A 12,403-nucleotide genomic window follows, 5' to 3' on the forward strand; every position below is an offset into this window, starting at 1 on the left:
TTTGCTGTTCGTTCTAATTGTCTGCACTGAAATCTGGAGCGTTGGTTGGCCCTGCACATCGTAGCAGGTACTTTTTAATGTGTCCTCACATCGTCAGGGCACTGTCTCACTTAAGGTAATGAGTGACTATCTCTCACAATAGAACTTTGAGTGCAATTCCAATGCACCCTGGCTAATGAGTCTTCCACGTTCTATTTTTAGCCCTGGTATATACACGTATTAAAATCCTTGCCTTGACATTTACAATGCAGTTTGGGTGAAGGTTCTCTGCCTCTGGGGTCCGGTTTCAACACTTGTAAGTGTAGCTCCCCTCCTGTTACAGCCCACAAACCTCACTTGAGATCTCAAGTATTAAAAGGCAGTGATGAATAGGTATCACAACTGTCACGTTCAACCAACCACACGAAACTACTCTGTTAGCGCCGAATACAGCAAGGTCACCAGTCCCCATCAAACCTCTGTTAAATGCCCAAGATCATTCCTGGTCAGTAAATGTGTTTTTCTGACATATAATGGCACAGAACTCAAGCTCAAAATTGTTTGTAGGCCAGATTGGTGAGAAAGACTTTTGCTTTTCTGACAAAATATTCCCTTCGACTCTCCTTAAGGACAAAAGTAATATAGGGAAGTTTAAGGCCACAGAAATGTGAGTAAGTGAATATTGATCGACATTGACAAAAGCAAGCAACTTCTCCCACGGTCCCCCCTCAAATCCTCAATGGACGTGGAGATAATTTTCCAAGGGCAAAATTTCCTAGCTCACTGATCTGCACGTTATTGATGAAATAAAGGTAATATCGAAAATGACAGTGTCTGAGAAGCAATCTCAAACTGCCTTTTTATTGCGTCCAATTAGCAAGAGAATCGAGAACCACTTTCTTTTTAATATAAAATCATCAGCCAGTTGCAACTGAAACGCACCACAGTGACTTCAGCCAGTAACTCTCAATTTTTTTTCTTTTTTGCTTTCTGAAGGCCCCCTCCACCCCTGGTCAGTCTCAGCACTACAGAATAACGAGCAAACAGTTAAACTGGGCTAGCGCTGAACTTCCATAGAGATTTATGTCTACCCATCCTCCAGAGGGACTATAAAACCAGCGAAGACATCTCATTTGGAAATCTCTTGTATTAAGAAAAGTGATGGGTGCGGTCCAAAAGTGGACTGAATGATCTGTAGACCAGTGTGTACTTCAAAACAGAGTCCTAACTCCTATGAAGGCCTTCTGTCATCAGCTGAGGATCTCAGAACTGACCATTCCAGCTTCTCCAAAGGACCCTCCCACCCTGTTCTTTCACACACAAAAAAATCCTTCTTAATATTAGCCTAAATATGTTTAGCATTTTTTTCCCTCTTTATTTTGCCTTGGATTTAAAAAAATTCCCAGGTAGATTTTTATCTCCCCCGTGCCCAAATCCCCACGATAATAAAACTGCCTGCAGGTTGTAACACTCACGGGACAAGCCACGTTGTAAATAGCACAGCGTGGCGACCATTTCAGGAAACTGACCACTGACTTTCTGCCCGGCTGACCTCTCGTGATCTCTGACCCCGGGCAGAGGAATAAGCAAAGGGGAAGAGCCGGGTTGCGGGTGTAGCCTCGGTTCGTGGAAGGCGCCCAGGTCTAGAGGTAGGTGCCGGATTCGAAGCAGCTCTCTCTCGAGTTGCTCTTTTGGGGAACCTCATTCTGGAAAACCGAAGTCCGGCAGCGGCTTTCCACATCAGGACCAGGAGAAAGAGGGGGGAGATGGCCCGGGGAACAGAAGTGGCTCAGGATGGACCCCCAGGGGCTCGCGGGGAGAGGAGCTGGGAGCACCTCCTGCTGGCGCTGCTGCCCAGAAACTCTTCCTCGCGCGGAGGTCGGCTCGGGGCCGGGCGCCGGGCGCCGGGGCGCGGGGGTCTCACCTGTTCCAGCGGGCCACCTTCCTCCGGTAATAGCGCAGCGCCTCGGGGCCGGCCAGGAGCGAGTCCTCGGGCCCCAGCAGCGGCGGCTCCTCCGGCTCGTTGTACAGCGGGTGCGCGAAGAGGGCCCGCAGCTTGGAGCCGGGGCCGCCGCCGTCCGGCTCGGCCGGGGGAACGTGGCGCGCGGCCGGCCGGGGGGCCGAGGGGGCGGCGCGGCGGGCGCACGGGCAGCCGGGCGGGCGCTCCCGGGGCCGCAGCCGGCGCCGCACCCGGGGCCCGAGGTGGAAGTAGAGGTCGGCGGCCAGCAGCGCGCCCAGCAGCAGCAGGGTCAGCAGGCGGTCCCGGCGCAGCCCCGGCATGGCCCCGCCGCGGGGGGTGGGGGGGGCGAGGCGCCGGAGCCCCGGGACGGGCCGGGGTCCGCGGGGCCGGGGCGCTCCCCGCGCGGAGAGCCCCCTCCGAGGGCGGTGGCCCTTGAACTCGGGGCCGGGGCGCCGGACGCGCGGGGGCTGGCGGCGTGGAAGGGCGTCCCCTCTCCGCGCGGAGCGGTCCCCGGGGCCGCTGTCTCCCGGGCCCCTGTTTCTCGCACCTTCTCTGCCCCGCGCCCGGCCGCCCGGGAGTCCGCGGCAGGTGGAGGCTCGGGGCGCGGGGACGGGCGGCGCTTGCCTCTCGCCTCTCGGAGGAGGGGGAGGGCGGCTGCGGAGCCCGGGGTGTCTCTCCGGAGGATGCGGTCGCTCGGGCTCCTCCTGCGGGCGGCGGGGACGCCCGTGCCCCCGGCTCCGCGGGCCGAGCTGGTGTGCGCGCCCGGCCCCCGGAGGAGGGTGACGCCGGGTCGCCCCCGCCCACTCCCGCTGGCACCTGCCTCCAGCGCCGCCCGCCCGCCCGCCAACTCCGAGCCCTCTTCCGGCCCTGCCGGTCCACCTGGTCACCCGCCCCGCCGCGCGCGCGCCCTCCGCTCTCGCCCGGGACCCCCGCTGGCCCTGCCCGCGGCTCAGGCCGGGCGCTCGGTGCGGGGAAGGGGGCTCCCGCGGTGTGTGCACGAGACCTTCGATTTTCATGTTGATTTCCTAGAAAAAAGACAGCTCCCGGAAAACCTGTCTCCTGTAAGATTTGCCAGGTGTGTGTGTGTGTGTGTGTGTGTGTGTGTGTGTGTGTGTGTCTGCGCGCGCGCGTGTGTGGTCTTTTCTCTCTTGGCATCTTCCCGCAGAGCGCCCACTTGATCCATAAGGACTACATGTCGTGTGCATGTGCTTGGCACGTAGTAGGCGCTCGGGAAACAGCCGCTTAACCAAGGAAAAAGTTTGACCTTTAAAAAGAAGGCACCGGTTCCACCTAGCATCTTGGCGACTTCCTGTTTGGAGGGAGTTTGGTGCCAACTGCGCCTGCACTCTCCCGAGAGGAAATCTGTCTTGCAGCGAAGGAGGGGGGCGTCCACCCCCGCCCCCATGACCCCACTCCGAACTTTTGCGGTGAGCTGGGTGTGAAGGCGGGTCCGCCCACATGAATCAGGCTTTCTCCCGATATCCTGTGAGGTCACGTCTACTTCCCCACTCCATTTTCCCGTTGAGGAAGAGGGGGAGCCAGTTGTCTGGCCCTGAACTCCGGGCTCCTCTGTTTAATGACCTGGTGGGATGGTGAAGTGCTCACCCAAACCCCCCGCCTGCTGGATGTGGAGCGAAAGGCATCTTCGCCTGAGCCGCCCGCCCAGGCAGCAGCGGTTCCCTCCCGCGTCTGGGGACCCCGTTCTTTAACCCCGTCCTTCCCTGCTGGAGTCAAGAACCCTCAGACACACTTGGACTTGTGGGTTCTGACCAGAGTTCTTGCTCCTGTGGTTCGGCGGGAGATCCTTGTGGCCTTTGCCATGCCCATCATTTGTAAGGGAACATGGTAATAGAACCTACCCCGCAGGGTTATTGTGTGGCTTGAGCCACTTAAAGCCTGTAACTTGCTTTGAACAGCACGTGGTAAGTGTGAAAGATGTGTTTGCCAGAGTATGATTACTTCCTGGTTCCTGTCGTACACCGGGACAGGTTCGAGATGGCGAGTGGGACAAAAATAGAAAAGTACTGAAAAGGAAGATGCCAAAAAGGGACCATCGTCAGCAACACAATGTAGTGGCCTAAAATGCCTAGTCCGAGTGAGCAGGTCCGAGATGACACTATTGCCAGCTGCTCCGCTCAGCTGGGTGTGCTGGCAGCATTTTTTAGGGGGTTTTTTGAACCACCTTCTTCTTTTTCTCTGCAATTAATTTCGAACTGGTCTGCAGTTTCTAAGACACTTTGCAGCTTCGGATGTGTCTAATTAGGCATCCATGCCAGAGGGTGAAGAAGTCAGGCGTGGGTTGGTGTTGCGTCTGTAATAACTAGACTGCGTTTCTGGGCTGGCAGAGGACGTGGGCATGAAGCCACCACACGTCTTATGACTTCACTTCTCGCGCACCCACGGGGTCCTGCTCGCTCAGTAGACTCTTTTGTGGGAGCTCAATTCAGGAAGCAGTATTCCTGACTCAAGTAGGGACTGTCTCAACGTGTTCTCCCTGCCCTACAAAGGTCAAGGGCAAAACCGCGTGTGGAAGTCAGATATGAAGTGTGAATAAGGTTGGGGTGGGAGAGTGGAAACCCTACAGGCAGAGTTGACCAGGCAGAGGTCACTGTCCTCAGGGTTTGTCTAAATCTCTCCTTCTCTCTCCCAGAAATGAGCCTTTCCCTTCGGGTTCTGCTCTGACTCTCCACGTTTTGGGCCCTGGCTTCCTCACCAGCCTCATCTGTGTCCCTCATGTTGAGTTTAGTGGTTTATTTGCTTTATGGTTTGAATTTTGTACCCCCCCCCCCAAATTTATATGTTAAAATCCTAGCTCTTAATACCTCAGAAGGGGACCTTATTTGGAAGTAGGGCCGTTGCAGATGCTATTAGTTAAGATGAGGTCATACTGGAGTAGAGTGTATGACTGGTGTCCTTATAAAAAGGGGGACTTTGGACACAGAGGCGTATGCACATACGGAGAATTCCACGTGAGGGTGAAGTCAGAGATCAGGGTGTTGCTTCCAGGAGCCAGGGAAGGCCAAGGACGGCTAGCAAACCTCCAGCAGTTAGGTAAGAGGCATGGAGCAGACGTGCCTTCATAGCCCTCAGGGGAGACCAACCCTGCCAACTCCTTGATCTTAGACTCTGGCCTCCAGAACTGTGAGACAATATACTTCTATTGTCTCAGCTACCCAGCTTGTGGCCCTTAGTTACAGCAGCCCTTGCAATCGAATCCAGTGCACGTCTGCCTTCCTCGCTGGAGCACGACCTCCTAAAGTGTAGACGGAGACTGTTACCTAAGGACTGGGGGCTCTGAGGACAGGGTTATTGGCTTGGGAAATGCTTGAGAAGTTTTTGCGGAAGGAATGAAGGGATATCATTGGAGGCAGGGATCTCAGGCTATACCTCTGCAGCTGTAGCCTCTCACACAGAGCCTGGTATCCCGGAGGGGCTGAACTATTGGTTACAATAAAATAACAACTTGGGACCATGTAGGAGATGAAGAAGAAATACAAGGCATGGTTCCTCCCTTCAAGCATCTCTTCTGGTTATTAGAGAAGCCAGATCTGTCTGTATCCAGGAGACAATTAAGACAGAGGACCCTGGGCAGATGAGGGAATCTGAGCCACGGCAGGTATTACGAGGAGCAAACGCAAAGGGCACTTGTGTTTCCTTTCAGTCTAGCTAAATATCAAGCCCTCTATTTCCAGGAATTAAATCATGAAAACAACAGTCAGCATTTAAACACAAGAGCTCTTCAATCTGTGAAGGTTGCACTCTTATTTCTATTGTGCACATGTTCATATGTTCCTTAAAACACGACTAGTTGTTTCTTGTTTGTGTGGTTGGTTTTCTACACTAGGCGCTAACTCCACGAGTACGGGGCCGACCTGCTCCCCCTCCTTTTCCTGCTTTCATAGGAACTCTTACATCGAAGGCATGGAGCTGAAATTAACAAACACCTGTGGAATAAATGATGCTTGTATATGTGGGTCTGTGTGTGCTCAGGTATCCAGGAGGTGGTTTGAAAAAAGAGTATTAAAAAAATCTGGACTTTTGGGACTTCCCTGGTGGTCCAGTGGGTAAGACTCCACGCTTCCACTGCAGGGGGCACGGGTTGGATCCCTGGTCAGGGAACTAAGATCCCGTATGCCGTGTGGCGTGGCCAAAATAAAAATAAAAATAAAATTTAAAAAATCGGGACTTTTAAGATCTGACCCCAGAATATGTTAAATATTATATTTAGTTAGAATATCTAAACCTTAGGAATCTTGATGGACCTATTGAAAGGGCAATAGGTAAGAGACGTATAATGAAATAACTGTGCTAACTGCAGACATCTGTGTCCCTAAGAGATTTTGTTACTGTATAGATGTGTATGAGGACAAGGTTACCTTTACCTGCTGTCTCAGTAACCAGTGAGAGAGGAGGGAAGCAATTAGACTACTGTCAATGGCAGATCCAGAATGGAGCGGGATTCAGAAAACTGATACTGATTTGGTGTTGGACTCACTCTTATCTTATTCTGAGCTAGAAAGTCCAGAATTTTCTATTCATGACCAAAACATAGTGCCTCAACACAGGCCAGAGATTTCTCAAAGTGCAGCCTGTGGATCTGAATTACCTGGGGTGTTTGTAAAAAGGTAAATTCCAGGGTCACTCCCTAGATCTAGTGAATCGGGGTCTTTGGAAGTGGGACCAGGAATGTGCAGTTTCAATAAGCTGATTCTTACCAGCTCATACGGTTCTGCACACACTGAGGTCCAATTCTGATACACGCTGAACTTTGGGAATCATTGGTTGAGAGGATAGTGCTAATGAGAACAGAGTTATAGATTTGATTCCAAACGGTCCAGCTGGGATGCATTGCCCAGGGCTGGCGTTCTGACTTGTGTCGTAAAGTTGAGAGAGAGAGAGAGAGAGAGAGAGAGAGAGAGAGAAAGAGTGAGTAGGGGTATAAGTTAGTTTGGTCCAGTGCAATCCATCACCACCACTAGGGAACACAAACAAACAAATAAACAAGCAACCCCAGTGCTTGCTTTTTACAAGTGTGATCTTGCTATAAAAGGTCACGGCTTTGCTGAATTACCTTCCCTGGGCCTCGGTTTCCCCACCTGAAACACAAAGCACAGATATGTCATCTCTGAGGTCCTTCTCAGTTCTAAAAAATGATAATTGTACAGTTTTTTCTTGTACTAGCATACAATAATCCAGCTCTTTTTGCACGACTTTATTTCCAGTGTAAAGTAAATAATAGAGGCAACGTAAGAGCACTGAGCTGGGAGTCAGGAAGCAGGAACCTCGATCCTGGCTCAGGCAATAACCAGCTCGGTGACACGGGGGCAAATTATCTGATGCCTCTGGGCTTCATTTTCCTCATATGTAAAATGAGTTCTTTAAGTTAGACAATTCCAAAATCCCCTCTTAGAATTATTATCCTTCATGAATGGTGATGAAATACGAATAAAAAAAACTAAGAGAATTCATTGCCAGCAGGCTTGCTCTAATAGAAATGCTAAATCAGTTTTTCAGATGGAAGACAAATTCTACCAAAGGGAAACCTGGAACGTTGGGAGTGAAGGAAGAGCAACAGAAATGCTAAATATCTGGGAAAATATAATAGATTCTTTTTCTCCTCATAAATTAAAAAAAATATGTATGATAGTTGAAAGCATGTCTGATGGAGTTACAACATCTACAGACTTAGTGACCACTAAACATAAAAGGAGGAGGGTAAAGTAACCTATAAAGCCGGTAAGGGTTCTATACTCCCCTTGAAGTGGTAATATTAATGCTAAGTAGACTGAGAAATGTTACATTCATAGATTGTAATCCCTAAGGTGACCACAAAAAAACCTCAGTTCACCAAGAAGGCATAATAATCCTTAATGTGAATATTTTAACAAGATGTATGTTAACATGTATGTTTTTTTTTTTTGTACTTTGCATCTTTTCTAAGAATTTTTCCATTAATCTAAGTGATCTAATTTATTGGCATATATTTGTTCATAGGAGGTGAGTATTGGTTTAAATGTCATAGACTCTTTCTGTTCTTAATGAGTTTTAGTAGATTTCCTTGAATATGTGTTTCTTCATTTTCTCTTTGTCCTTAGGAAAATTTGCAGAGACTTAGAATTTTTATTTATTTATTTTTGGCTGTGTTGGGTCTTCGTTTCTGTGCGAGGGCTTTCTCTAGCTGCGGCAAGTGGGGGCCACTCTTCATCGCGGTGCGCGGGCCTCTCACTATCGCGGCCTCTCTTGTTGCGGTGCACAGGCTCCAGACGCGCAGGCTCAGTAGTTGTGGCTCACGGGCCTAGTTGCTCCGCGGCATGTGGGATCTTCCCAGACCAGGGCTCGAGCCTGTGTCCCCTGCATTGGCAGGCAGATTCTCAACCACTGCGCCACCAGGGAAGCCCAACATGTATGTTTTTAACAACATGCAGTAAAACTAATAAAGCCAAAGGAAGGAATGGACAAATCCAACAATTATAGCTAGAAACCAATTTTTTTCTTCTCTGCAAGACAAGGATATCGTAGAACTGAACAGTGCTTCAGCCAACTGGATCTAATTGACATTTACAGTATCCGCCACTCAACAGCAACATAATACATATTATTTTTAAGCGTACATGACATACGCCAAGATAGACTATATCCTGGGTTATAAAACAAACCTTAAAAAATTTAAAAGAATCAAAATCATACAAATTATGTTCTCTGATCATAATAGAATTATACTAGAAATCCATTACAGAAAGATCCCTGTAAATTTCCAAGAATTTGGAAAGATAAACGCAAACTTACCGTTAGACCCAGTAATCCCACAGCTAGGTATTTACCCAGATGAATCGAAGACTTCTGTGTGCACAAAAACCTGTCTGTGAAGGTTTAGAGCAGCTTTATTATTAATTGCCAAAGTTCGGAAGTAATGCAAATGTCCTTCGATGGGCAAAATAGATGTAAAGTGTTGTACATTCATACAATGGAATACTACTTAGCAATAATAAGGAACAAAGTATCGATGCACGCTACGGCCCGGATGCAGCTGCAAGGCCTAGTGCCCAAAGGAAGCAGCCATATTAGTGTGATATCCTGGAATTGGAAAAACTACAGTGACAGGGAATGGACCAGTGGCTACCAGGCATCGGGGCAGCGACAAAGGTGTGATTACAAAGGAGGAACCTGTCAGAGTTGTTTTGGGTGACGGACCTGCTCTGAATTCTCCTTGTGGTGGTGGTCACACCAGTGCGCACATGCCTTAAAACTCTCAGAGCTGCGCCTTTTTCAAAAAGGTGAATTTTATTGGTCATAGTATTCTCTTATCTATACATTAAAAACAAAAGAAAATAAAAAACAAAAGATGCATACGTCTACCCCAAAGAACTTTCCCTGCAGCCTGCCTTATAAATAGCAAAGAAGTGCAAAAAATCGAAATGTCTATCCATAGGAGAATAAGTAAATAAATTGTGGTATGGCTGTACAATGGGAAACAGCAGTTAAAATGAAGGAACTGTATCTTCTGAACAGAGATACATCTTCAAGTAGAGAAAGGATGGGAATATTTATATATGATATATAGGTGTGTGTGTGTATAGTAGTAGGATGCTATTTAATAAACTTCAAAACTGGCAAAGCAATTCTCAATATTATTTATGGATAAATACAGATTTAGTGAAATTATAAAAACCTGTATGAGAAGGATGATTACCAAATTCAGCATAGTGGTTATATATGGGATTGAAGTGAGACCAGTGGGATGGTGGAAGATTATACGTGGGTCTTCAATAATGTTGGTTATGATTTATTTCTTAGAAAAAGAGATCTGAAGTGTATATCACAAAATGTTTAAATCTGACAAAGTTGGGTGGTGAGTATATGGATGTTAGTCATATTATTCTCTATGCTTGTTTGTATACTTACAGTATTTCCTTAAAAACTTGATTTTCCTTGTGGCTCATATCCTGGGGTATTCAATCTTCTTAAAGAGACAGTTGAGCTAAAGAGTTGGGCTTTGATATTCAGATTAAGCAGGTTAATAAAAATCCACAGTCAAGAAACTTGAACCATTTCTTTAAAAAGGAGATGCATGATAGAGGGCAAAGAATACGTGTGAGGGCCATCTTGACTTAAATCAGCTGCATAATATTAAATTCTATTTTGAATTGGAAGAAATCCATAAACTTACGTGTAGCTGCTTCCAAATCATGTAATTCTTCTAAGCAGCACACTTGTGCATGTTATGTGAGCTTTATAATCCCACCGAACAACAAAAGATGTGTTTTCTCTGGTTCACTTTTTGCTACTTTGATAGCATAGCTGTTTTCAGAAGGTGGGAGGTTGGGATTTTGGGGGTCTTTAGAAAGCCAGGTCTTTAAGCATTTTTCACTGTTCCTAACCCATTATACGAATTCACAGCTAGTGGGTGAGACAAACATTGGACAGATGTAACACAAACAAATATCTTGTTCCGGCTCAAAGTTCAGCCACAGGACATCAACACAGCTGAAATAAATAGAAATGAGTCCAAAAGGCTTTGAAAATTAACCTGCCTTCAGTCAATGTCTTTTGACGGGGTGGAGAAGTGAAAATTACCTTACCGGGGTTTTTGATGATTAGTGTACCTTTCTAAACATCTGGGTAATTAAAGAATCTTTCCTCCCTGAAAGGAGGATTTCAAATATTTGTAACACAATATTGTCATATTTTGGCCCCATCAGACAGAGAATTATACAATTCTCAGTTGTGATAAGTACAATTCCATCATCTTAACTCTTCATGGTTTTTGGTTTTTAAACATTTTTAAAATTAATTAATTAATTAATTTTTTGGCCACGCCCCGCGGCATGTGGGATCTTAGTTCCTCGACCAGGGATCCCACCCACGCTCCCTGCAGCAGAAGGGTGGAATCTTAACCACTGGACCACCAGGGAAGTCCCAGGTTTTTGTTTTTAATTGGGAAGCAAGGATGAAAGGTGTGAAAGATGACTAATCATTTTGGAAGGAGGTAGATGACTGTAGCCCATCCCTGGGCTGAACTAATCATGTCCTCTTCTCTCTGGGTTAGACTAAGTCCCACGTTTCAAAATCTCCAACCGTGTTCACCCCATAGTTGGGAAAAGGCACTTGGACCCTATATTGGTCTCTGTATTCTCCTTTTTTTCTCCCCAAGAGGTATGGTGACCATATCTCATGAACTAAACATCTGAACTTAGGGTCCAGCCCATGGTTTCATATGTGCTTTAACAATGTCCCATCCCCCGAAATACAGGAAGTAGAGCTGCTGTGACCAAGCACATATGCTGGGCCCTCATTTCCTTTCGGTGTTCGAGATGCAGCCTTAGAGAGATGAGGGCTGGAGCCTGCGGTTACAGGTCTAGATAAGGCACTTCCAAAGTCGGTTGCTCAGCTCTGCTAATGAAGATTCTGACTAGTACCAGCTAGAGAGAGGTTGCAACAGCACGTTGCTGTCATGATGGATATCTGCTTAATTATAGAAGTAATCAATTAACGTCTTCTCTGTGGATAGTATTTGGACAATATATAAGATTTTAGAGTAATAAATGGACGGCCCCCTTCCACCTCCGTCTCCTTAACCTCAGTCCCTTCCCCGGGGGAAAGTATTATTGGTTGGATATAACTCCTTCCAATACAGCATACACTCACATAGTCTTTCCTCCACCTTCCTAGTAATCAAGGAAAGGCAAATGAAAGCAATCGACAAGGGATACTTTCTTTCTTATCCTATTGTCATTGCTAAAAATGAATGAAAATATCCAGAATTGGTTAGAGCTTGGGGAAGGCATTGTACATGGGCGCAACTGTTCTGGAGCTTAATTTGGTCACGTCAATGCATTGAGACTTGATTATCAGCCAGGCTGAGTTAGGAGACTGAAAGCACATTGGTTATTTGAATGAGAAAGATTTAATCAAAAGGACTGTTAGCTAGTAAAAATGATAGGACACCTTTCAAGGATCCAGAAGTAGCATGTGCAGAAAAGAAGCTCTTGCATCTAGGCTGAGGAAAAGTAGACAGTGAAGGAATGAAGGCTGAGGAGGGGTCTTCCATCCCCTACGCAAGACTGAGACTTAGATCTCCTTGAAGGTCATGTGTCCACTACTGGAAAACCCAGCCACGGGTAGTGGAGAAACTGTGCACACAGCACGCCGTGTGGATCTGTAGACGTTGTCCATGGAAGGTGAGACAGATGTCTGAGGCCATGGCCAGAGTGGCAGTGGAAACAGCTACAGTGTGGAGGTGTTCACGTGGCTGAGCCTGGGGTTGGAGCTGGTCTGTGAGGGCGGCCTCTCTGCTGCCTAAAAAAAGAGGCGCTGGGACCCAGAAGGAAGTGTCTTCCTGCCACTGCTGCCTTGCGGTTTTTCTATGGCAGCTTCTGTTGACAAAGCCCCACATTGTGCCAGCTGGTAGAGGAGAAATGTTTACAGGGTCCAGCTCTGGTTTCACAAAGCAGGGGAAAGAAGGGT

The 12,403-nt window shown here is 47.6% G+C and overlaps 1 protein-coding gene across 5 annotated transcripts in view; it reads right to left on the reverse strand.

The window, feature by feature from the left end:
* The window catches only part of FAM20A (FAM20A golgi associated secretory pathway pseudokinase), a 51,768-nt gene extending 43,925 nt beyond the window's left edge, over positions 1–7,843 (reverse strand). The window contains exon 1 of one of the 5 annotated variants that reach the window (XR_014238125.1): positions 1,904–7,840. Coding sequence is in view for 1 of the 5 variants with exons in the window: in XM_082370438.1 (XP_082226564.1) it covers positions 1,904–2,955 (1,052 nt within the window). In the remaining 4 variants the exon portion in view is untranslated. Of the gene's footprint in view, positions 1–1,903 lie in introns of all 5 variants that reach the window. The other 4 variants (XR_014238126.1, XR_014238127.1, XR_014238128.1 and 1 more) reach the window with 4 other exon arrangements.
* Between the last annotated feature and the right edge of the window lie 4,560 nt (positions 7,844–12,403).

Source organism: Balaenoptera borealis (assembly GCF_965194805.1).
Source record: "Balaenoptera borealis genome assembly, chromosome: 20".
Classification (NCBI taxonomy): domain Eukaryota; kingdom Metazoa; phylum Chordata; class Mammalia; order Artiodactyla; family Balaenopteridae; genus Balaenoptera; species Balaenoptera borealis.